General features: G+C 40.6%; 1 protein-coding gene across 10 annotated transcripts in view; it reads right to left on the bottom strand.

Annotated features, from left to right (window-relative positions):
* NR3C1 (nuclear receptor subfamily 3 group C member 1) overlaps positions 1 to 20,243 on the bottom strand; it is a 115,960-nt gene extending 95,717 nt beyond the window's left edge. For 2 of the 10 annotated variants that reach the window (XM_082725252.1, XM_082725258.1), the window contains exons 1-2: positions 18,837 to 19,490; positions 15,214 to 16,431 (exon numbers count right to left, since the gene is read on the bottom strand). In XM_082725252.1, coding sequence (XP_082581378.1) covers positions 15,214 to 16,415 — 1,202 coding nt within the window. In that variant the 5' untranslated portion in view covers positions 16,416 to 16,431; positions 18,837 to 19,490. The other 8 variants (XM_082725260.1, XM_082725255.1, XM_082725254.1 and 5 more) reach the window with 8 other exon arrangements.
* Between the last annotated feature and the right edge of the window lie 6,786 nt (positions 20,244 to 27,029).

Raw genomic sequence — 27,029 nt, 5'->3', positions numbered from 1 at the left:
ATTCTAATTTACCTTAATTAAGTTCCTAAGAGGTTCAAGTAGTAGAAGATCGACTCCAGAGAACACTGGTGAGGACTGGGGGTGGGGAGGCAGGAGTGGGAGAAAGCAAGACAGGAAGCACTCAGCAGTCATTTTAACAAAACATCACACATGCATTTTTCAGTTCCTCTTCTAACTTATGGTCAAAAAAAAAAAAAAAAATCTGATAAAGGTCCCAGAGGTTCAAGTCTCCAAGACATAACTATAATTACTTAGTCTCAAATGTAAGATCATGATGAAGCTAGTTTACCAACTACCAATTTATGGGGGGGGGGGGAAAGCTTAAGAATAGGGTGGTATGGCATGAGAGACAGGGTCATCAAGCATCAACCTTTGGCATCAAGGAGCAGTCTCATCTCAGCCACCCTACCCAAAGTAATGGTGACATTTTGTGAGAGCTGGTGAAGTGTCAGACACTGTGCCGGGCACTTTGCATGCATTACCTCACTGTGCTTGTCTTAAAGGTGAGGGAAAGGAGGGTTCACAGGGCTATAAATTTGCTCGAGGTCACAGAATTCTTATGAAGATTCATACCCAGAGAGTGTGACTGTAGTCCTAATTCTGACCCACAATACTGTCCTAATGGTACTAGGCTTTGTTTTCCGAGGTGAAAAATAAGGACTGTATATCAAGACTGGCTCCTGTTGGAAATTTAGGATTCTGGGACAGCAAGAGGAGCACCTCCTTGTGGAATGTGTTTGGATAGGGACAGGGATTGGCACCTTCTGCTTATGGTATATGCTAATATTGGCTACTCTATCTACTCCTTTGCTTCTACACTCAGGTACAGAAATGGTGAAGCTGGTTTGGGAAACAAGTCTACTGCCCACAAGCTGTTCACCCCGGTCCGCTAGCCACCTCTCTGCAAAGGTCTGGTTGCCCCTGGACTTTCTGTGAAGTGCCTGGCAGGGCAGGCATTAAATGAATGGATAATAACTCCACAGGCTTGGCTGGAAAGAGCCTGAAATTGGCTACCACAGTTTTAATGCTTCCTACAAATCTTCTAAATGTACATCCAAAGACCATAAGCTCCACAAGGACAAGAGACTACAGGCCTCACTTCCTGCCCATCCTTTGTACTTTGAATTGTGCCTCACATATTCTAACAACTTAACTCAAGAGCTGTTTGTCACTGGCTTCCTACAATTCCAAAGTGCCCCAAAATGGGTAAAACATACGCTTAAAGGCCAGGTCACAGTATTCACTTCCTCTTCTGTATGATTCTTTGTTCAAACAGCCAGCCACGAAATACATAGAGAAACCAGTATTAATTCAACAACTATTTATCGGGTACCTACTATGTGCTACTACACTGAGTGGGCAGCTGCCACAGGATACCATCGGGGGGATACAAAAAGTGAGGGGGGATGCGCAGGGCTATACAAAGTAAAGTGTAGAAAGTAAGTGGGCATTGATGTGGTCTAGAAGACTCCACAATGTTAAAAGCCGAGAGAAGGAGCTTGAATTGCGGACCACCACAATCCTCAGTTCCAGCATATGGCACCCTGGTACACGGTCATCAATTTTAGGATTTGTGGCAAAAATGTTAGTAGTAATCACTTTTGTATTTTCTTTGTAAAGAAAAAAAGCAAACACTGCCAGATTAGACTGAGGTTTGCTGTAATCCCCGTGAAAAGTAATTTGGAAGTACGCATTAAAGATGTAAATACACATACCACTGACTCAGCAACCCGACTTTGGGAGGAATCTATCCTTAGAAACCAAGTTGCCGCATGTTAAGTATTCGTAGAAAAGGATGTTTACGGGAGCCTTGTTTGTAGTGGCAAAACTCTTTCAACAATGGAATGGAATACTCTACAGCTGTTAAAAAGAATGGGATCCACAGGTATTGATCTGGAAGGATGTTCAGGATGTACTGCTGGGTGAGAAAAGCAAGTTGCAGAGAAGTTCTATTCTTCTTTATAAGCAAACCACCCAGAAGGCCTTACGTATGTGTGTTTGTGCCGATATGGTGATATAGACAGGTGCAGGATAAGGGGGGAGACAGGCAGGAATGGGAGGAAGACAGAGGGAAAGAGAGGCAATGTGAATAAATTTAGTGATTAATGTTCTCTTGGTATAATTTTACTGAAGAGAATTCTGCCAGTTTTTTGCCAACTTTGAAAAGGCATTTGGAAAAACAATAAGAAATAAAAACAATTTTAAGAGAACTAGTTCACAGACTATCCCTATAAATTCACTTACACACAGAGCTTCTTTTCTGGACAAGAGAGAAGAACACGAAGTTGTACGAAACTGTGCAAAAACCAAACCCTCCAAGGGTTCTGAGTATTCATGGGGCTCCCTGCCATGTGCCACAGTTGTCATATGGGTCATAGTGGAAGGAACATGAAGAACCATTGGCCCATGAGCAACAGAACCACAGTCATTTTTTGATGAGGTAAATAAAAGTGAAAGCGGTATCACAGGAAGATTAATTTGGCAGTACAGTGCAGAATGGATGGAGAAAGGAGAGGTGGAAACTAAGAAAACAAGAGGCTACTGAGGTGCTAAGAATTCTAACTAAGGGATGACCAGAGTTTTTCCTGGTGTGCTGACTTCTTAGAGAAAAGAAACTTAATTTCTTCCTGGTTTCCAGCCTTTGTCTCCTACTCCAAGCCCAACCTCAGGGGCTCAGCGGTCTCAGGAGTGGGTTTCTTATTATTCACTTCAATATTTTAATCTAAATTTCAGAGACTGACTACGCTCTTAAATTTAGGGTTTCTTCTTTAAAAAACAAAAAGAAAAAATTATAAACGAATCACTAGTTTTGTTTTTTTATTTAGGAATTCACTGATTTCTCTTGACTTTGACTTCTGACAATGTTTACATACTTGAAGGACCAGCTTCAACAATGATTTCTTCTTTTTAGGATACTCTGTTCTGTCTCTTCCACCCCAGCTGACTGGACAGCATGAACTACTCTGTCTCCGCCCTGTTTAAACCTGCTGCCTCCTAATTCTCCGGCTATTCATTCAGTATCTTTTGTGGCTGCTCTCTTTGGATGCTTTCCAGAGCTCTGTCCTTGGTCCTCCCCTCTTTTTTTCCTAAACACTAAAGCGGTTCATTCTTAAATGACCTCATCTGATTTCCTGGCTTTAGCTAATACCTACTTACCTTCCATTTTCTTTTTTTCTATGCCTGTCTTGACCAAATTAGGCTTAACTCTCCTACAACTCTTAGTAGAAGAGACAGCTTATCTTACTAATCTTTTGAGTTGCTGCTATATTCCATAGGCACAGTAAGTCAGAACTATACGTAGAAGAAGGCAAATCTTAAAATGTAACTAAGTTAGAGAAAGGTAATTTATAATTCAGGCAAAAAAAAACTACCTCTTGGAATATTCAGTAATTACATACACACTTACATGAAAAATGGGCACACTGAATTCTTGCCTGACTTTCTAAGTCAACACAAATGCATACATTAGATATGTACTAGCATCATCCCAAATCTGAAACAGTGGAAAAACATAAAGATGACAGCTTCTATTATGAAAGGTTACTACTTTGAACAAGATAAATAAAAGACAGCTAAACCTCAAACTTCATTTACAAGCTTTGGTTACCCCGATTTGTTCAATGGTAAATACCGGAGTTGTTCTAAGTCAGAAACTATGAAAAGTGGTCCATTTCAAAGTCATAAAGCAAATTTCAAGAATGACAACAATCAAAAACACATTTGCTTTATGTCTTCTATGTATATAGGAGCACTCATATATCTAGAAGCCAAAAATCTGGAGAAGAAAACCTGTGCTCTAATTCCTCCTAGCGAGGTTCATGGTCTGCTGACATTTCTACTTCTCTGCAAAGATAGAAGTGTGATCCATGCCTACACATCTTCTTGGTATATATATGTCAATTTTGTTTACTGGTATCTTCACCATGGATTTGCAGAGGTCTTACTATGTGCTAGACAGGCACTCTTCTACTTGCTGGGTTACAGAAGTACAGGACACTGGCAGACAGTATCCCGCCCCCATGGAGCTTGTGGTCTAGCAGGTGAACAGGTAAGACACACACACAATCAGCCTAACATGGAAGGCAAGGGAACAGTGTGTGAAATGTACTGCTTCACACAGAGCAGTCTGAGAAGGTCTTTCTTATGGAGTTGACATTCAAGTGGAGACCTACATAAAGTGAGAGAATTAATGTGATAAATGAGAGAATGAATGTGGGTATCTGGGGAAAGAAGATTCTAGGCAAAAAATCCTCAAGTTTGAGCTCAAGCATGGGAGACGCAGAAAGAGGACTATGCTTCTAGAGCATAAGGAGCTATTAGGAGTAACTAGAAAGAAGGTCTTTAAGGCCAAGAGTGTGTAACCTTAGGCTATGCATTAAGGGTGAAAATCATGTTTTCTCCCTGTCTTATATCACATAATGTATACAATGACAGTATAGACACAGCAATTTCCTTCCTAAGTGATTGAAAGCTCCTGCTGGCTCATTCCTAACTACATAGTCCTCATCTGATGAGCTCATTCGTTCCATCTTCTCCTTCCTCTGTCTCAGATTCCTCGTTAGCACTCCTGTGCGCCCCCCCATGCTTTTTTCCCCTCCAAAATAGCAGATTCAACTTCTGTTTCTGTTTCCCATTCATCCACACACTTTCCTCTTTGACGTTTCAGTCATGCCTTCCTGAGGAAGAGTTAAACCTCCCTCAGGTGTACATTTCAAAAAGCCAATTACACAGGGGCAGGGGGAGGGAGAGTGGAAGAGATACAGAGATCTGGTGATAGACAGAACATCACCAGACTGCAGCATGAGGTTGGGGATTTTCATCTTCTTCATCTCTGTATGCCCACTGCCTAGCTCCACCATCATCTGCGGCTGCTAGTGCAGTTGGGCGAACCTTCGATCTAGATGGTGTAAGCTAACTTCCCACTCCACCCGTCTCAAGAATTCCTTTCCCAGAACATGCCTTTGTAGCTCTTCCTCCTATTAACACGGTGTAGCTAGGCTGCTTATGTATTTCCCAGTGCTCACACAGAAATACTTGGGCACAGAAATATCAAATTTAACCGGACGCTAGAATTGGAATTTAGAACTTTCATTTTCCTTTTCCATGCATTTCCGAGTTCTAGCATACCCCTCCGGCTCCGTTTACTGTTTTCTCTTTCAAATGTTTGTGGTAGTTGCAAAACACTGTGCAACTCTGATAAATGACATTATGAATTAATGTCTAAAATACTGTGAATTAGAGATTGTTTCACCTATTTTTCTTCCTTCCCCTTATTATTTTTTTCTTATATTTAAAATCTAGAACCCATATAGACTGCACCAACACCAGACAACTGTAAGTGCTTAGCAATGAGAAACATTTTCTACCTAATAGGAAAACAGAATGTAAAAGAATGGTTACAAAAGTTATATCCCATTAAGCATGCCAGTGCATATATCTTTATGAATTCCAAGGTTGGAATCTTAGCATTTTGTAAATAATAAACCTGACTAAATTTAGAAAATCGTGACAACTAAAATTCTCTTAATTTTTTTAAAGTACTTTCACTATGAGGAGGACATTTTATTCAGGTTATAAGGAATAAAGGAAAATGTATGAATTAACATGTGAACTTTATATTGTAGCTTTAACTCTCTATTTAACTACTTTATGGGTGTAAATAATTTGAGTGTGCTTTGAGTTCTTGCTACATTGATTGTCAGGTAGGTAATTCCTTGAGGATTGAAATAGGAAATAGGAAATTAAGAGGAGATGAGGAATTACATGTAGGAACTTACTTTTTATTACCTATTGTCATATTTCCTTTAAGTCCAAGGGAAAGACAGGCATCTTATTTGAATATAAACGTGAAAAAAAACAGGCTTAGGTGTGAATATTATCTATTTTTTCTATAGTATGGTAAGAAAAGAGAACATATAAGCTATTAACATAAAGCTCCTGGATAGCTTAAAGAAAACAAATCAAACTTTAACCACTGAGCACCATCCATTTCAATACAGTCACCTGGGAAGCTAGGCATTTATTTCAGGAAAATTTAACACAGTTTTTAAACATCTATAGAAATACCTACAGGCATTCTTTAAAATAAGCTCAACGAAAACAAATATTATAATGTGTGAAAGGATTAAATTTCTAAATTTCTGGAAATACTGAAATCACTTGGAATCAGATAAAAAAAGGTAAAAGGTAAACCATGAAGCTAAGGACATTTTCTGATGAAGCAAGAACATTCAAGTGTTACTACAGTGTAATGAGTCCAGTTTCTTTTACGGCTTACAAAGTAGATCTGAAGGCAATTTTAAAAGAGGGATAATATGTAAGCCCTTCCAAGGTAGAGGCTTAGTAATATAACATTCACCTTGGGTTCCTGTTTAAGATTTTACTTATCTATTTGACAGAGAGAGAGATCACAGTTGGCAGAGAGACAGGCGGGGGGCGGGGGGGGGGCGCTCCCTGCTGAGCAAAGAGCCAGATGCAGGGCTGGATCCCAGGACCCTGAGATCATGACCTGAGCAAAGGCAGAGGCTTAACCCATAGAGCCACCTACCTAGGCGCCCCTGGGTTTGTAAAAACAAACAAACAAAACAAAACACCAAAAAACCCCCACAAAAACCGATGTATTTTATAGTCACACTTTGTCCTTAATAAATTCAGCTGAATTCCAGATGACAAATTTCACATAAAGTTTTAATTAAATTTTTTAATATTTCCTTTTAAAAAAGCTGCCTACTAACTTAAGTTATATCTTACATGGGCATGTTTACCATTTCAAACAGCCACTTAACTGTTTTCTGCACTTGATTCTTTGTGATATAAAAAAAGATTTATAACTTTGGTTTCATCCATCAAATTTTTTTGTTGTTGTTTTATCACTTGATCAATAAAGAAAAAGTTATTAAATCTTGTCAAGTAAGTTACCTAATCCTCCCCAATGTATGCACTTAGGACAAATTTTGGTATTCAATATAGTCAGAAACTCCTTTCACACAGCTTTGCTAAATATAAAAAACGTGAAAAAAATTTGAAGCTATTAACTGCATTCTAATTTTCAGACAAATTCAAATTTCTTGGTGAAACTTAATGAATCTCTGCATAAATCATTTTGTAAGAATACCAGACAATAAAACATCAAGGGAACCTTCTAGCATTTATTAATAAAAACCTAACAATGTAGCCACTGTTATCAATATGCTATTAAATTTAGATGCCATACCTAATGAACAGAATGCACAGAAAAGCTAACAAAAAACCGAAACTGAAAAAATACAATTACCTTGATGCTTGAAAGCTTTAAATATAGTCCTTATGGAACTGGAATCCATTAGCCTTCAAGGATCGCATATAGTAGACCCCGGAAAAATCTTAGTGACTAAGGAACAGGATATGCCTGACACAGGCACAGATGTCCTCATGTACTTAGCCAACGAGGGTCATGCTGGTTTGAGCTCAGGAGACTTGGCAGAGCTTTAAAAATTCCACCTTGAATTTTTATAGTGCTTTTTAATTTTCAAAGTAAACATCCATGCACAAATTCTGTCAAGCAAAAATGCTGGGCACTCTGTATCTTACAGAAGCTGAAACTGTCACAGAAAACTTTAACTGACTACAATACAAACATACACAGGGCAGCAGAGGGTTCATTCTGCTTCTCCTATATATATTGTTTAAAGATTCACTGATAACAAATAAAAACTTGTAAAGACCTATGGGAAATTTCTAAGACAGTGCTAAATATTCCCCTTCAGATCAGGATTAAGTTTTTCGGACTATTCTTTTCTCTTGAAATGTCTCACTTTTCTACTTCTAAAATTAATAACAGCTGTGTTCTGTACCATATAGATAATGACAGAATCAATAACCTGATGCAGAAACTACAATTACAAACCCTCACTGGCTGCAAAGAAGTTTAAATGAGATGAATACATATAAAGAAAGCACTTAGCATGGGGCTGCCACTTACACACTCAACATTAGTGGGGGAGGAAAGGGTTAAAAACAAAACAAAATATATATATATGTGTGTATATATATCTATATATTTGTATATATATAGATATATATATCTATATATAGGAAAGGATATAGATACTGTACATTTTTAAAATCCGAACTAGTTGATTTCATAGCAACTTTTATAGAACACCTGGTAATCTGTATTATTTTTCAAGTCTCTAGAACTAGAGACCAGATGTTAAGAGAAGCCTGCTAGGGAAGTTTAGACAACAGAGAATGAGGATAATCCAACTTAGCAACACCACAAACTAATTCTGCAATGTTTCTTTAGACATTTTCTATGGGTCTCATTTCCTCATCTGGAAAAATGAGAATGTGGGAGCAGATGAGCTCTCAAGATCCTTTAGGCTCTAATCTGAAATCACTGTACCCAGCACATAAAACAAGCTCAGAGAACAAGACAGCCCCACCTCTCCAGCTCTACCAACAACAGTGTTTACCAATCATATTCTATGTACCACCAATTACACTAATTCTTATAAAAATACCAAATCCTGGGGCGCCTGGGTGGCTCAGTGGGTTAAGCGGCTGCCTTCAGCTCAGGTCATGATCTCAGGGTCCTGGGATCAAGCCCCGCATTGGGCTCTCTGCTCAGCAGGAAGCCTGCTTCCTCCTCTCTCTCTGCCTGCCTCTGCCTGCTTGTCATCTCTCTCTGTCAAATAAATAAATAAAATCTTTAAAAAAAAAAAATACCAAATCCCTGTTCGACTTTTGTCTTGTACTTGATAATGAACAAAAAAAGTCAAAATAACCAACCTAAGTGTGCCATTCCCTACCCCACTGCCTCCTTCACTAGTGATAGATTAAAGAGGATTATAGATTTTTAGAAAAAGAGACACACACATGTGTTAAGAAAATAATTCATCTATAATTGTCAAGAAAGTACTTTGACTCCACAGTATCTAATCACTCGAGGTCAAAGACTGGCTGTGCTCAGCCTTAGAACTTAAGTCGTCTGATTTTAAGTCTAGTTCTTTCTTATTTAACTAAATGAAATTGGAAGGAATATGAAGGTTCTTTTTTTTTTATATAAAGTTTAGTGATGGTGATATAGAATTCATCGTTAAATTAGAATAATTATATTTTTAAATGTAAGAATTTATAATAGATTGAGATTATATCCTTAAAAAGTAACATAATTGGTATATAATCATTTTAAAATTAAAGAAGCTTTTATCTTTTATATCTTTTATAACTACAAAGAAAAACAACATTAAAACAACAGTAACAAAGTCTGTCCATAACAAACTGGTAGAGCTTTAATGTTTGACATGTGATGATCATAAGGTCACAAGTCACTGCACTGCCCCAACAGCATGAAATAATAAATCAGAAACTGAATTGGATGTCATTTCAAAATAGCTTTAAAAAAATTGGCTATCAAACACACTTTCATAATAGCCACTGTTAAATATTAAGGATAATTATGAAAACTAGTAGAAAGGCTCTTTTTTTATTATAAAAAGGAGTAAAAGTTAACATTTATTGCAGCCCACTATGTGTCATTCAGCATATTCAAGTGGAACGCTCAAAATGTTACAAAAATAAAAATTCATGTTAAGACCGTGTGCTAAACATCTGCAACTAATCCTATCATTAAACCTTTCTCTCCATACACACACACACACACACACACACACACACACACACACACATTTTAGTGCCTTACAGAATGAATTTTAAAAATTCTAAAATAAGAGGTACGTTCACTAAATTTATTGATTAGACACTATCTTACATATCTTGATACTGGCTCAAAAGTGTTTTAAAGCTCTCAAAATTAATATTTCAATGACTCTGAATAAGTATATTTAAGCATACAGCTCTACCAAGATAACGGATTAATATTTAAATTGGCCCAGAAATAAAATTAGGGGATCACAGATCACACACTCCCACTCAGAATAATTGGCATGAGGACTAGATTGCAATACAAATAGTTGTAATGACTGTACTGCAATACAACAGTTGTACAGAACCCCCTGATTTATTCTATCTACCTACCACTGAATAAAAATTTAATTACCTCAATATTCCAGCAGAAAAATACACAGCCTCTGGAAATATGTTACTAAAGAAAACGGCTGCCTTCTACAGTCACATGACAGTGTACGGGAAAGTGGAACAGTAAATACAAAGTGGTTCTATCAATGTGCAATCATGACTATTTCAACTTCATTACAGTAACTAGATTTTCATTGATTAAATAGCAGATAAAATAAAAAGGGACAAATATGAACTTGATCTTAGCTGGAATTATGTAAAAAGAATTAAAATGTCCACTGCATACTTGTTTTGGTTAAGAAAGCACAGCAAAAGACAACAGCATAACTCTACACAGTTAGGGCTATACTGCCACTGAGGAGCTTAAAATTTCCACCTCAAATGGAAGCAGCTCAATTTTAATTCTGGTTTAGTGCACAACCTCATACCATAAACACATCCCCTCGTTTCTCTTCAGTCCTCTGAATTTCTTGACAGTTGATCCGCACTGCTGGTTTTCGGAACGTTCTTGGGTATTTCTAACCCTAACTATTTCACACTTCTAGTGCTCCTCCCTCTCCCATCGCTTTGCCTCCAAAACCGCTCAATTCACAAACTCCCCAGGAGATCTTGCATTTAAGGGACACATGAGATGGCAGTAAAATAAGGACGACAGTCTGTCAAAATTAGGTCTTTGGAGGTTGAAATCACGGTCTACCACTAACTTTGAACTACTATAAAATTGTTTATTTTCTAAAATATATACTTTAATGAACAAAATGAAGGAAAAGTCTCCGTTAACAGTCACATTCTAATCCAGTTCAGCATAGAAATGATCAATTCAAAGAGAAAAGAACACTCCATGGATTTTTTTCTTTAAATGGAAATTCTCAATAGGAATATTTTTATTTACTTAAAAAATACAAAACATAAGCAGAATGAACCAGAAGAAAATGAGAGCAGTTGGCTCTTTGAAACTACAGAAATAAGGGCATGGGCTTTTAAATCCTTCTGAAGGGTCAATAATCAGGAATTGATTTTTTTCTTTTTCAGCTATAGCTTAATTCAACAATAATATTTTTTGAAAACTCTAGTGCAACACAATTCACTAACATGTACTCTGCCTGACTCAAACATGGAAGCAGGTGCCTGTTACTATGGCAAATACCTGTAAATACTGCAATTACCGGAATGCCTATTTAATTTGCTCACGTAAGTGACAGTACATAAGAACTCACTGCTAATTAAAACTAGGTGTGATCTTTTTAAGCAAGAAAAAATATGTTTTAAGAACTATGCCCCAGACTTTTTCAAACCAAATACAAATTAAGATTTCCTAACAACTAGGCTATTTCAATCACCTGCAGGCCAGAGTGGATTTAGACTTATATAACCAACCAATTAATACAGATGCTCTTTCACATTAGGTACTCATACTAAAATAAACTCTTTTGATCCAATCTCTCCTTCACTAAAATCTCTAAAGGCCTCTACAGTGATCTCCACCCACATGTGAATTTCATTATTAATACAATTTGCACTTAACCTACATTTATGCAAGGTATGTTACAGAGTAAGTCTTTCACAAAATTTATACATTCCATGATATATTTAATGTGGTCCAACTAAAGTACCTATAACACCAAGAGACAAAACCCTAACAGCTTCACAGTACACATTATGTACTGTATCAATTATACCAATATAATGACCCAAGAAACATTTTAAGAAGTAATTTCAATAAAATATGACCACACGCCAATCAATTATTTCCACATCCCAGTCGTTTCACACTAAATTGACACACCTGAACACAGAGTACTTTTTTTTTTTTTACTAAAACAGCCGTAATAAAGTACAAGTGTTAAAAATGAAAAAGATACTTATCATAAAGCTAAAAATAAGTATGTAAAATAACCTAAAGCAAATCTCCTTTAACATGAAAGCCAAAAAGACAATGAAACACTCACTGCCAGAAGCTTTGGAAGGAGAGGAAAAACAAAAAGGTAGGAAGTTAATCAACTATCCTTTAAAAAGGGGTGTAATTACAGCCAAAACAAAATCTCTTCCTTATGCCTCTTTTTGGAGAAAACATTTAGCACAGCATTAATAGGGAAAAAAAGGGGGGGGGGTGGACAGAATTTGCTTCGCTCATCCTGTGTTTGTACAGGTCTTCAATTTCATTACGTTAATAAAATTGGACACGGATGCAATTAATACTGACAGATGTTTGAAATCTACATAAGTGTTCAGAGCTTTATAAATCAAAGCCCTCTGCTCTCCCTAAGACTGAGTTTACAAAGTCATCTTGTACCATTCCTTCTCTTCAACAATCTTACCCTTCACAAGATGGTCAACCTTTTAACACTCAAATTTCAACGTAATCCAAATAAAAGCTCTAATTCTACTTAAAACCACTTACTCCTCTGCCTCCCTTCAGCAACTTCAGCAAAAATGTGTTTTCACGGAGGTTGTAGGTTTATGCTCAATTTGTTGAATTTTGGTATTTAAAAATCATATTCAGTTAGTAGGGCTAGTTTATTTTACTTTAAGAATGTATGTGAATATCCCCATGCTTTCTCTTGTTTTCCTATCAGTGAACTTAATCCTTACAAAGAAAATATCTGACTATACTCAACCATGACCAGTCACAATTTTACAAGTAAATGTGAACTGGATGCTAACGTACGTTTACAAATCCATAGGGGTTGTCTTCCCTGGCAAAACAGAGTGTAAAGTGTTTTGGTTTTTCAGCATTTTGAGAAAAAGCAATTTTAGGTGACAGCTTAAAAAGTCAAATTACAATTTATTTTTAATTAAGCAAGGAAAGCAAGTGAAGTTATTAGTGGCACAGAGTATTCTCAAGTCAGAAAGTCAGTATTCACTATGTGTTGTGGTCTGAACATGTTGATCACTTAGGTTACTGCTCATAGCTACTGTCTGGGGAGAACCACAGAACATATAGAGAAGAGAAAGCAACCAATTTTAGTTATATCAAGGCCCTTGTGTGGAAACAATAGACTGATTCAATGCTGGTTAGAAAAGAAACATTGTTTCAATTTACTTGGAAGCAGCTTTGTTCTGGGTAATCACGGTTTCCCATGTTAAGTTAATGCCATAAGGTATGAAATTTTCAAACATTAGCACATTATCCTGTATAAGATATTACATCTTTTCATCAGCACACAAACTACTGGTTATAATTAAAATCACACATCAGTATTAATCATTTCATTGGATATTAAATAATCTCTGAAGAGCCACATCATCACTGCTTTACCTATCACCATAAAGTTATTATAAGGCTCAAATTAAAAGTGAAGACACTTTATATGCAATAAATTCCTATGAAAGGCATTGAGGTTATCTTTAATGATTTAAGGGTATCTATGTTCATCTAAGATTTGTGCCCCAGATCCTAGATTTTACAAGGCTTAATCAAAGTTCACCATGAATGAAAAATGGTTAAGTCTTGTTCCACGCCTTTTTTCTTTTTCTACAGTAAGAAAAATGAAAACAGTACTATGGTGATTATTAGAACAAAATGCATTAATAATCCCCAAAGAGTTTCTCAGAATGTATTATGTTTCTTTGTACAATTACATGTTTTATAAATTAGTGTAATAGTTTCCTACAGATAGCTCAGTCCAATCAACTGCACTTATTCTTCAAGACAAGCACACAGAATCATTAATTCCACTGCCAAAATTCTGGGATTGAGAATTTAAAACACAGCATGTCTTTTAACATTTAAACACTACAGGGTAAGAAACACCTCAAATCTCCTTACTGAAAACATTTTAAGTCTTCCATTCAGAATGACAACAAAGAAAAGTTGAAGTAGTGTTCTAAATAAAAGATTATTGCTATTTAAATAGATTACTAGCTAGTTTACATGAAGACACACAAAAACCAAGGTCTTTTCTTTTTAAAGGAATAGAACATAGCCTAAACCTAAGTCTGAATGTTTTCTCCACAGGAAAACCTTCCTCCTTAAAGAGGATAGAAAAGAGACACATCAGTGTTAGGATCTATCTTTAAAAGAAAAAGTATCTTAAAAAGGGTTTTAAATAAAATCTTCACTGACTAATTATTAGGAAAAATGAATTCCACTAACATTAAACAAACAACCCCCCCCACAGAAAAGCTCTTGTACAGATCCCTGTGTACTACTAAGTAAAGCCTTTCAAAACAAAAAACAAAAAACAAAAAACACCCGCAACAACTGATTAAGCAATCTTGTGTCTCTGCAATCACGTTTTTTTGTATTTCCTTCACACTACCGAAAATGTGATACAAAACCCAGACTTGGGGACAGGGGTAGAAGGCAGAAAACTTAACCTCTATCAACAGATACACCTAAATTTAGCATCTTTTCCTGGTCATTCCATTTTAACAGACCGCTTTCAGATCAAATGGAAATGTCAGTATACTTATAAAAGACTGAGAAAAAAGAAGAGAAATCAAATGACAGTTGAGAATCAAGGCTTCACAATGTTGGCCACCACATATTGATTTGAGAACTTGTAGGAACTTTTCTAAGTTAAATTTTGTTTTGTACCATGCTGCCACCAATTCCTTTCTTAACAAGACTGAAGAACAGACACAACCATGTACTTTAGGTTGGAAACTCAGCGGGCAAGTCCCATGTCTAAGGCTACGGTCAGGTCCACTGCTCACTGCATTGCTTTAGCAATCTCAAAACTCAAAAGTCTACCACAGATGGTTCAGTGTGAAGAAAAGGCTCATTGTCACATCGTCCATTTTTAACCCTTTACCCTCAAGCTAACATCTCACAAGTGTACGAATACAGCACACACTTTTGCTTCCATTAAGTATGAATGGTACTTTTCACTTTAACATAAAAGCGTATTTTAAAAACACAGTAATGGACCCACACAATTATTAGATATGAAACTCCCTTGAATTTATATCATTTTTACTCAAAATACCTGTTAACGAGCAACATTATTTTGAATTTTTAAATAAAATGTGCAACTACAGGCCAATAGGATACTGAATGCCATTCTTTCAGAGAAAACTTGAAATGCTTATGTACAGATAAATCACTTGGGCTATATCTTTCAACCATGCCTACTTTTCAAAGGACTTAGTAAACTTAGTAACTCGAAAAAAGCACATACAAATCACTGAATATTTAAATCTATCAAGCCATTTCATATCCATTCTTAAGAAATAGAAAATCATTCTTCTTACCTTGAATAGCCATTAGAAAAAACTGATCGACCTGGGAAGTTCAAAGTCCCCAAGGAAGCCAAGCTGTCATCTCCAGATCCTTGGCACCTATTCCAATTTTCTGAACCAACAGGAATTGGTGGAATGACATTAAAAATGGGCTTCTGATCCTGTTGTTGAGAAACGGATGCTGTATTCATGTCATAGTGGTACATCTGTCCCCCAGAGGTACTCACACCATGAACAGAAATGGCAGACATTTTATTACCAATTATATTTGCCCCAGAAAAGCTTCCCTGACAGTAAACTGGGCCCAGTTTCTCCTGCTTAATTACCCCAGGGGTGCAGAGTTCAATGAAATCTTCTTTTTCTGTTTTCACTTGGGGCAGTGGCACACTGTTGGGGCTTGATAAGATCAGTTCTCCATTATCCTTAATTTTAGGTTTAGTGTCCGGTAAAACAAGAGGCTTACAGTCCTCATTCGAGTTTCCTTCCAAAAGGAATGGATCATCCTCTCCTGCCAAAGGAGAAAGCAAACAGTTTTCATCTATCAAGAGGTCTGATTTCCAAGGGCTCTCACTCGCCTCATTCTCTGGGGACCCAGAAGAGAACTCCAAATCCTGGAGTTTTTTCCTCCAAATGTCAAAGGTGCTTTGGTCTGTGGTACACAACTTCACATTGCCCCCATTGGAGCCAGTCTGGCCTTTCAAATTTTGCTGTTCTGAAGACACATCAGAGAGAGTTTTTGAAAATTCCCTTTCCATGGGCGCAGCGGAAACAGCAGTGGACGCTGAGCTCTTGGGGTTCTCTGGAACACTGGTGGATCTGTTGAGGTTTGCGATGCTTTCTTCCAGAAGCCGAAAGTCTGTTTCCCCAGAGGAAAGGCTGATTTGGCCCTGCTGTGGGAATCCCAGGTCATTTCCCATCACTTTTGTTTCTGTCTCTCCCATATACAATCCCATTGAGAGGGAAACTGCCTTGGACAGATCTGGCTGCTGTGCATTGCTTCCTGGGCCTTTTGGAAAATCAACCAAAAGTCTTTGCTGCTTGGAGTCTGACTGAGAAGCAGCAGCCAGTGAGGAGGGTGAAGATGCAGACACCTTCACAGTAGCTCCTCCCCTTAGGGTTTTATAGAAGTCCATCACATTTCCCCTCTCCCGACCAAGAACACTACTAGAGATTTCTTCTTTACTGGGGGGACTTAGTGATTCCTTGGAGTCCATCAGAGATTATCATCAGCTACCAGGTTGGGGGTGGGGGGAGAAAAGAAAAAAGAAGGGGAAAAATATAAGCTATAAAGTCACATTATCTTAGTGATCTGATTAGTAAGAGCCTGTTAAATGAACCTTTTAGTTAACTCTGAATCTAATTCCTTGTTATCAGAAAAGTAGTTTCTCTCTTCCAGAATAAAAAACTCATGTCCCCTGCTCTCATTCAGTGTGCCACATTTAAAAGAACAATGCAGTTCAATTGCACAGCTGAGGGCAAAATTGTATCAAACTAAGCTTGGCTATTCATCTTGCCACTCACAGAACTGTAACTTTGTTAATCACAGACATTATAATTCATTACATCTGATTATTCTAAAGGTTCAAATTGATGTCAAAGTATTTCATTTAAAAAGAGCATGATCATTAAAATTCCTACTTCCTTTCAATCAGTCAAGGCTGTTTGCTTTTCTGATAAATACTATGATAGAGTTTGCTCTCAAACTGCTCACAAACTTCCCTCCTACCTGCTGGTCACACAACAAAACCTTTGGTACAATCTATTGGTAAACCACGCACATTTTACTTGAAAAATAAGCAATGATGATTTTCCAATAAACTGAGAAAGACTATTACTTTTAACCCCTGTTTCTTACTCAATGTGTCAGTTTCAAAGTGCCTGCCTTCAAATTTCCGACATAGCAAATGAAATGCATTGTATATAGGCCAACTAAAATTTGAATTTTAACAAGTAGAATGTGCAGTAGCTTCTCACTACAATTTCAGCTTATTTAAATACAACAAATACAGTTCTCTGGAACCTTACAACATAGTAAGACCTAAATGAAGCTACATTTTTAAAATCGCTTAAGACCCTCAGAATGAGATACTATTATACCTTTAAATTAAGATTTTTTTTTTCTTTTCCAAATAACGAGGTACTAGAAACAGGAAAACCCCACAACTGTAAAATCAAGTTCATATACATCCAGGTAAAAGAAGAGCCAATAAAAATGCTCAGAATAATTTTCTCTGTATTGTAAACCTTCACCAATCCCCACTCGGAGGCTGTTCTTGAGAGTATTAGGTTGGTAGTATACGGTTTATAATCAGGATGCTCTAAGAGGTAAGAGAAAGCTTTGATAAACACATTTGGGACATCATAGTCAAACCCTATCCAATTAAAGGAAACTTCTGCGCACGGAGACCTTGCGAGGCATAAACTTCACGGGCCCTCACGGAACGTGGACTGCGATTAAGGAAGAGAGAAGGTTGACGACCTGCTTCTACACTCTTGAGGGTAAACTGCTCATCTCCCCGCCGCTCCGCCGTGTTTATCTGATAACGATCTCCAAACACAAGCTATCAAATGGAGTCTAATGAATTTCCACGCCGCTTTGACAGCTGCCCTCAAACTCGAAACCAAAACAGTATTTCATAAGACGAAACGATCCCTCCAACGACTTTAGCCCCCAGTTTAAACTGCAAATAACTGTCACATTAATAGGCATTAATGAACCCTGCCAAGGGGTCTTAAGCGGTATTACAAGGCGGCAGTTACCCAGCTTGCGGCCCGAAACGTCAAACTAGCGCCGGACAAAAAACGCACCACAGAACTATTCTGGCGAGGGAAGGTCTTTTTCTACAAGGGGCCACTCCGGCGCGTCAGGCGCGCAACGATGCCAAGCGCCGAAGAACAAACCCTCTCCCCGGGGAGAAAAAAGTGCAAGGGTGAAAAGAGAAATGTGTCCAGACCTGTTGAGTTCTTTCTCCGACACGCCCACTTCTACCAGATAACGCCAGCCCTGGCCGAAGTCTCCAAGTTGCAGGCTGTCAGCCCCTGCGTGTGTACACTCACTCACTCTCACACAACACACACACGCGCGCGCGCGCACACACACACACACACACACACACACACACACTCCCTGCGCGCCTGCCAGAAAGGAGACGCGCTGGAGCCTCGACAGAAACCCTGATCGCGCTTGGGAGCACTAGGGTGGAGTGGAAATATTCGGCCCAGCAGAATTTAAACGCGGCTCGGCGTTCGCCATAAAACGGGTGTTTGGGCGGCCTCCCGGGAGGGCACAGAACAGGGTATTGGGGGGAAGGTGGTTGCAGAAGCCCGAATTCCGCGCCAAGGAACCAGAGGACGGAAAGCCGGGGCAGCTCAAAGAGCCTCCCCTCGCAGAGAGCTCAGGTTCCTCCCCCTCAGCCCGACCCGGAGACGGCCGCCGAGGGAGAGGAAGAAGCCTGCGCTGTCACCCGCGCGCTGCCCTTTCGTCACTATCATCCTGGCCCCACCAGCCCCCACCCCCATTCCCGGAGGCTAATAAAAGTTTGCAGGCTCCCGGGGCGGCCCCGCGTCCCCCACCCGCACCTCTGGAGAGCGAGCGCCCCCGCGGGCCCCGGCCCCCGGCCCTCCCCACCTCTTACCTCTGGCAGGGGCGCCGATCACCCGCCACCGTCCGCAGCTCCCACCGCAGCCGAGATAAACAACTTAACGTGTGAAAACAGGAGGAGCAGAAGGGAGAGGTTTTTTTTTTTTCTAAAAAAAGGAAGTAAACAGCCGCCCCCTTCGCCATGGGGGTGGGGAGGGGAGAGCCCCTATTTGAGAAAGTCTCCCATTCCCTGGCTGACAAGCCAGCCCTCCCGCTCCGCGCAGATCCCCGCGAGCCCGGGCTCTCAGGCGCGCGTCCTCCGTCCCGGCGCCCCGCCGCTTCGGCCGCTCCGGGTGCGGCGTCTCCTTCCACCCACCAGAATCCGTCCCCGACGGGCGGGCGGTGACTCGGGATCCAGTCACAGACTCGAGCTCGCAAAATGGAGGAGGAGGAGGAGGAAGAGGAGGAGGAGGAGGGGAGGGAGCGCGGACACGCGAAAGGGCCGCCCGACCGCGCCAAGCGAGCGGGACCGATGGGGAGGAGGGGGGAGGGCGGAGGCGGCGCCACGGCTCGCACACACTCGCACACACACGCGCTCCCACTCCACCCCCGGCCGCTCCCCGCCCGAGGGGCCGCGCGGCGGCGGGGAACGGTGCAACCTGTTGGCGACGCTCGGCAACTGCAGGGGCGGCCGCAGCCCCCGCCCCCACGCCCTCCGTGTGGGCCCCCGCCACCCAGGTCCCGACGGCGCCTGCACGCCCCCGGTCCCCCGGCCCCCGGCATGGCCGGGAAGTGGCTGCCCGCCGCCGCCCCCCGCCCCCGAGCGCGCGGGACTTCCAGTCCCCCCACCCCCCGGCAAAGAGAGGTGGCGGCAGTTGGGGGCCGACCTGGTCTCTCTAGGGCGGGCTTGGGAGCGAAGCCGAGTTTCTCTAGTTTGTCTTCTTGCTGCCTCCTTCCCGCCCCCGCCCAGCTCCGCGACTCCCGACCCACTCTGGAGCTGGCTCGGTCCCTCGGCGGTCGCCGCCGTAAGCGCCCCTGCGGGTGACAGCGGGCTGTCCGGCTGGTAGAGGGGGCGAGGCGCGGCCCGCAGCAGCGCCGCCGGGGTGGTCCGTGTCGCCGCCCCGGAGCCGAGTTGCACGAAGTGTGTCACTTAGCGCGGGGCTACTAGGGTTGCACGGAAACGGTGCCGCAGCGTGTCCGCCGCTCTCGGGGCCGGACCGCCAGACACGCCCTCTGGGGAGGCTTATGGAGGGGAGGGCAGAAGAGGGGGTCGACGCATACGTACTCTTGGCCCTGGGGGAGTCCCTTGCCCGCAGGTCCCCCACCACCGCATCGTCTGGGCGGCCGCGTCCGCAGCCGCCGCCGCCGCCGCGCTCTCCCACTGGGAGAGAAGTTGCAAAGCAAACCCACCCTCCCCCGCGCTCCGACCGTCCCCCACCCTTCTCCCCGAGTCTGCGAGGCGGCGGCGGCGGCGGCAGAAGGAGGCGCCGCCTGCCAAGTTCAACCCCCACCCTCCCTCCCTGCTAGCGCGCTCACACTTGAAGGAAGTTGCATGCCAAATGCAAAAACCTCCGGCGAGCTGAATTTCTGTGCACTTTTTTATTATTATTTTTAAGGAAAGCAGGGGGTGGCAGGCCGAAAATCAAGTTGCAGGCGAAACAGTAAGTTGCTTGCAAAGTACGTCCTCCTTCCCCCGCAAACTCCTGACCTCTCCTTCCACCCCCTCCAGGGCCCGCGTCCAAGTTTCCCGTGGAGGCCCCTCACCGAATCTTGACATTTGCTGCACTCTACTCAATGGGTCGCCCACCCTTTCGTGTATGCGGGACCCTTGTCCCTCCAAACGAAACAAAACACACGCAGCTTTAAAATGTCAGCCTTTAACTCCCTCCAGCTGTTCCCGTTACGCGCCTCCCCCTCAGTCCGAGGGAAACACGTGGCCTGTCCCCAAGGAGAGGGGCGTGGGGCCGGGGGAGTCCGCGCTGGAGACGCCCGCCCCAGCTCCCTAAACCCAGCTTGCCGCATCCAGAGGGCTTGGGCTTTGCCTGGAACGAGCCTCCTACCTTGTGCGACACTTAGTGTGATTTTTGTGACTCGGGGAAAGGTTGTGCTGTGTTGCTTTAGGGTTTGGGGCGGTAACTTTTGCGCCCCCACAGGTGACAGCGCTTGCCAGCTCATGACGGGGGCGGAGGCTGCCGCAGCTCCACCTAGTCCCTGCCGGAGCGCTCAGCGGCAGCCACTCACTCCTCAGGCAGCACTCAGACGCTAGCAGCGGCCGCCTCTGCTCTGACATCTTGAAGAGGATTGGGGAAGCGCAGGCCGGAAGCCACCTGCCGCCATGTTGGTAAAGGAGCGTGACGCCAGCCGGGTCTCGCGTCCACCATCTTGCTAAAGATTCTCCATCTCATGGGGAGCCGAAGTAGCCCTTCCTCGATTCGGAAGGGTGGACGCTGCTCCCCTGTGCTGTCTGATGTGAAAGGAGAGAACTGAGCATTTTAGTTACCCACATGTTGGGAGGCGATCTGCTCAGGCCGTCTCCATACGATTCTAGGGCCGCCATCTTGGCAAAGGAAGAGCTGCTCTCCGCCTTCTAAAAGGGAACCAAAAGCTTTGCTAAGTGGAACCCTCAGCCCACAGATTTTTCTGAAGGGCGCTGAGCAACCCAATTGTTAACACAACCTCTTTCTGGATCCAGAAGAGATGGTTCCCCTTTTCCTTTCCCTTGGAGCTAGTCAACTAGAGGGAGACTCTTGCCGTGGGTGCGCAGAGGAGACACCGACGGTTTACTTCAAAGAGCGTCACTTTGCCTGCTAGACATTTTTTCCACCTTAGAAGCCTCAGTTACTAAAATCAGATATCTTGCGTGGATTGGGTCCGCAAATCACCAATAGTTTCATGGGGGGAAAAGAATCAAGAGCCAAACTTAATATAGTATGCCTGTTTCGGAAGTGCACCAAATAACTAATGCCAATATGATTATCCTTCTATGTCTGCTTAAAAATAATACTGGGAATAATTATATGAATACCCTATAAAAATGTAATTTGTATGTTTGTATAAATTGTATGTAAAGAGACAGTAACAGTTGTCTAGTAGAGTGCTTCTCCCCATACCATAATCCTATTTCATAATTGAACCTCTGCTATAGAAGAACCTCATCTCTTACCTCTTTAAATTTAGGTTGCATATTCCGTTTTTAAATAATACCTGGTTTTACAAGAGTTCCCCATTAACTTTATTGACACTCATCTTGTCGGCAAGTCCAGCAGATCTTCTTGAAAAAGACTCACCTTGTTTTCAATTAATTACTATTGAAAACACTTTCATTGGGCAGAAGTCTGTTATTTTCAGTGGTTTACATCCGTTAATTTTTTAATTTGATAGAAAAAACCTCATTCTTTAGTCTGTCACATTCATCTGAAAGCACACATAGACTGAGATTAATCCAGTCTATTTTTCAGAGTTAGAATTGTTAGGCTTTATAGCTAACATTTATTGACCATTCTGTTAGTCTCTTTTCTCATTTCCATTGAAATAATCCAAGCCTCACGGCCAGATTATTCCTCCAAAACATTAATTAAAATATGTTGTACTCCTGTTCAAGTATCTACAATAATTCCCTTCCATTGTAGAGAGATCCCAGCTTCCATTCTGTTATTTAAGACCATCATCTTTCGCCTGCTCATGTCTTGAAGGCAAAGCCTTTTAGCTGATGGAATTGCACTAGTATTTAATTAAACTAAAAAGTCAGTTAAAAGGAAGGAATTTTAAAAAAAAAAATCACACTTGGAAATGTGAAGTTTTAAACCTAAAACTGAACAATGCATGTCCTACTTCTTTGGTGAAAGCTTTTGTGAGCCCTTTGACTAGAGCTCATGTCTTCATTTGTGTACTATCTTATTACATCACAGCAGTTAAGAGCAAGACTGACTGACTGACCTCCACCACTCTGAAGACTATAACCTTGGGCAACCTAATTCTTTGCCCTAGTTTCCATCATCTGTAAGATGGGGATGGTAATAGTATTAGCCTAAGTTACTAGAAAGATCAAGTAAGTTCCATATATATGAAGTGCTTAGACTAATTCCCAGGACATATTAAGTGTTTAATTATCAGCATCAATTATTATTAATATATGTAGTATTACTATTTCCCATTTTTTAATTGAAACAAAAAATTAAAAATACTTACAAATATAAATGAGTGTCAGTTTCTAAATTTGTATGATTTATACCTCCTGACCTCGCCCCAATCTGTTAAAATTGCCTTGCATCTACCTAATTTGACAGTGATTATTTGTATGGTATCTTTCCATTTAGGTTTTATAGAACAACTATTACTTTTTAAATCCTATTTCATCATTTAATTATTTAAGTAATTAGAATAGCAAACATAAATGGAATAAACATGTTTTTGGGGGGGGAGAAAAACCCAAGGGACTGTTAGTAAACCTATAGTTTAAATGGTGGGAACAGAAATGTGTGGAGTACAAGAATTAATCTTGGCTCCAATATTCAGTATTCCCTAACCATCAGTCAGTTATGTTTTCCAGGGAGGATGGAGAACTTGAAATAGTTGAGATAAATGAATTGAGTAGTACCATTTAAGAAGAGTCCCTCCTGCTGAAGAAAGGGCACAGCATATACAACATCCATTCCCACCTCTACCATTGTTTATCATATATATTTCCTTGTACATAAGGATATTTCTTTGTGACATAGCTTCCTATAGCCCATAATTCTTTGTCATGGCTCTATTTTCCATGGCTCACTCCTACCTCCAACACACACAGTTTAAATCTGTGATAGCAAATGTAAATTGGAATCAAATAAATGCCTACCACATTTTTACATATTAATAATTTTTAATATGATGGTTCGTTGCATACGCTAATTTTATAGTAAGCCAATCCAAACAATTTACATAGAATGTCAGAATTTACTTAAAATGATTATTTCTGCAGCTATCTTAGCTATTAGATGACTCTTTACAATAATAACTCGACCTTGGGAAACAGTACTATTCTTGTTTAACTTTGTAAGGTAAGAGGTTCAAGAGAACCCAGCTAAGTTTTAAATGTCCCAACTCTCTCTGCTTCAGTATTTGCATTTTATACCAGACATGCCTGTTATAAATAAACAATTCACACTTAGTACAGCAAGTTCTTAATCATAATGAATTCCACTTGGGTACCTCTCTTTGTAATTGGAATTAACATTTCCACATGAACTGGGAAATGCTAAATTGTTACCAGCATCCCTGGTGTTTTGCTGCTTCTCATAATGCTTTCAATGATTTCATCATATGCCACCTAAAATATCACAATTTGTGCTCATAGGCATGAAATGCTCTATGGGTGTCCTGTTAAATCTATATTCTTTATGCTGGCAGAACTTGGTTTAAGCAGTACCCGACCCAAGGATACAGTAAATATGAGCAAATAAATGAGGGAGATGTTGAAATAAGCCAAGAACCTCATGTTTTTAGAGTTTGGAGACATTAGAGCAAGTACACTGAATAATTGTAACAAATATTATGTACTTTGTTTTGCATTTGTGGCATTTGTGGCTGGCCATTATGTCATTAGCTTTCTTCCTCTTCTGATTTAATCTCCTTTTTCTGTCCCATGTTCTTTTGGTAGAGATTGTTTCAATCTGCTCCATTTCTAGGTGGAATCTGTCAGCAAATGTTTGAAAACATACATTTCCATTTTGGTGCTTACACCATATTTTTTATTAGGTCACACTGGGTTGTATTTTGTTTCTAAGGTAAGTCAGAAATAGGTTTAAAAAAATCAAACATCCTTGATATAAGGATCCCTTCACAAGATATAAATATACTTGATATCAGACTCTGGAGTGTTATAAAGGACATTTGTTACATTTTTTAAAAATGTGTTTTTAGTATTAGTTAAATTTTCTCTAGCCTCCTGTTTACTTTTCAGTATAAGCCCTAGTTTTGAAATCCTGTTGTGCCGCTTAACTGAATGAGCTGGGGCCTGTCGTTTACTCCTTCATAGCTTGTCTTCTGTCTGTAAAGGAAGAATCATGCGATCTATCCCACCTATCATCTCACCAGGAAGTCTGTAAGGCTCAAATGGGATGACGCATGCCAAAGAAGCTGAGAAAACAGGGAGGACTCAGAATTTTTGCATCATCAGTTCATAGCAACAAAAGTGATTACTAATTTTATCGAAAAGTGTTATGATCTCTCTTTGCCCATTCCCCGGATAATCTGTGCAATGAGCAGCTTTAAATTTTAAGTAAAGGAGTGACAACTCAGTAGACAGTTGGAGCCAGCTGTATCACTTTGCCAGAGAAATTTTCAGGAATTTTGTTCCTCACTTGTTAATCACAGCCAATACTAAAAACTAAACTATTTACAGACTTCCAATTAAATAAACATTCTAAAAACAAAGGTAGTAATTGCTCAAAACGTCACTTCATAATTATTTTGCTACGTTTTATTAGTATCTAGGATTTCAAGTTATCCCCATCTGTTCTTTATAATGCATGTACTATATAGTGATACGATACAGTCTATCTCTTCCAACTCTGCATTCAGAAATGTTATTTCGGTAGTTTGAAATCCACTGGTCAAGTACATACAGAAATTGGAAAACAAATCGGAGCCTGATTTATTTTGCTGATTGTCTAAACTTAAGAAAATGATAGAAGAAATTTTAGTAACAAAGGTTAAATTTAAAGCTGTGTTAGTTTATGAATAATGCAAAAATTCGAGGAAATATTTTTCTCTTTGTTGAAAACTATTACCTGATCAGCAAAGAAGTTGTTCACATCATTGGCAATCAAATGTCGTCCTAATACACATCTTTGTTGTTTCACTTTCATCTTGTTTGTTAATGTAAAAAACATTAGCCAACATTCATGTTTGAACTTCAGTGGCATGAATGGCTTCTTTGCTGAACTGGATTTTTTCCCCCCTGAACTGAATTTTATTTTTTTTCTGAACTGTATTTTTTTTTTAAAGATTTTTTTTTATTTGAGGGAGAGAGAGAGAGCATGCATGAGAAGGGGGAGGGTCAGAGGGAGAAGCAGACTTCCCGCCAAGCAGGGAGCCTGATGTGGGACTTGATCCCGGGACTCCTGGATCAGACCTGAGCCAAAGGCAGTCGCTCAACCAACTGAACCACCCAGGTGCCCCTCTGAACTGTATTTTAATAAAATACTCTTAGTCTTGCATTTGCCAAATATGGTCGAATTCCAACTGTATGTTGACAATGGCTTTAAGTTTGCTGAAACCATTCTGTGAAAATCAGTTGGCTGTACAGAATTTACTATGGTGTTCTTTTTTTGTTTGTTTGTTTGCTTGCAAATTTTATGCTACACATCTTTTATATCAGCAAAATGTGTAATAGACACATGGATACTCTCTCCCCTCCTTCCCTGGACAGCAGTGGTAGAACATTTACAAGATGGTAATGGACATATCTTAATTTGCAATTTGAAAAGAATGTTCCACCTGTAATGTGGAGCCTGAGTGGTAGGAGCTAAGAGAGGAAGACGCTAAGAGAGGAAGAAGGGAGAGCAGCGAGGAGGCAGGAACATAGGTCCAGGGAAAGATGGTGATTTATACTGAGTGGTGGTGAGAAGCTATGATTGGACAGGGGGAGCATTTTGGAGGCCAAAGGAAAGCAAACCAGTCATTCAGTGGCTCTATGGAAGAAAGGGAAATATCTATGCTAAAAGAAGGCCATCTGGTAAATACCAAAAAGGCTCAGTGATTGAATGAAGCAAGGGCATAGGAGGCTGGACCTGAGAAAAGGAGTCAGGAGCCACATGACAAGGGAGGAAAGGAAAGAGAGGCAGTTCTAGAATTTAAGTAAACATCTCTGAAGCACATAGAGAAAGTTAGGCTTGATTGACTTACAGTGGGAGTGGGGAGGGGAAGCCCCAAATACCAGTAATGTCTCCTAACTGGAACTCACTCAGAAGTTTTCTTACTCATGTAGAAATTATACAAATTATACAAAGATTTTTGCCAACATAGAGGGGTTAGTTTTTCATCTCAAAGCCTTGATCCTATCCCTGTGTCTGGTAGATTTTTTTTTTTGCATTTGTCCATTTTAATTACAAACCTCTCACTCAGTTACCCTGTGCTACACAGATAGTGCTGCCTCTTTTATGCTTCTCATGACCTGGTTCCCAGTTTTTCTTTGCTATGTCATCAATAAGGACACCACCAGAAGCAACCCTACTATATTGCCTACTAGGCAACAGTAAGTTTCGGG

The sequence above is a fragment of the Mustela nivalis genome (genome assembly GCF_964662115.1).
Source record: "Mustela nivalis genome assembly, chromosome: 3".
In the NCBI taxonomy this organism is placed as follows: domain Eukaryota; kingdom Metazoa; phylum Chordata; class Mammalia; order Carnivora; family Mustelidae; genus Mustela; species Mustela nivalis.
Note: the sequence above shows the minus strand (reverse complement) of the source record. Positions and strands in the feature narration are given on the sequence as shown.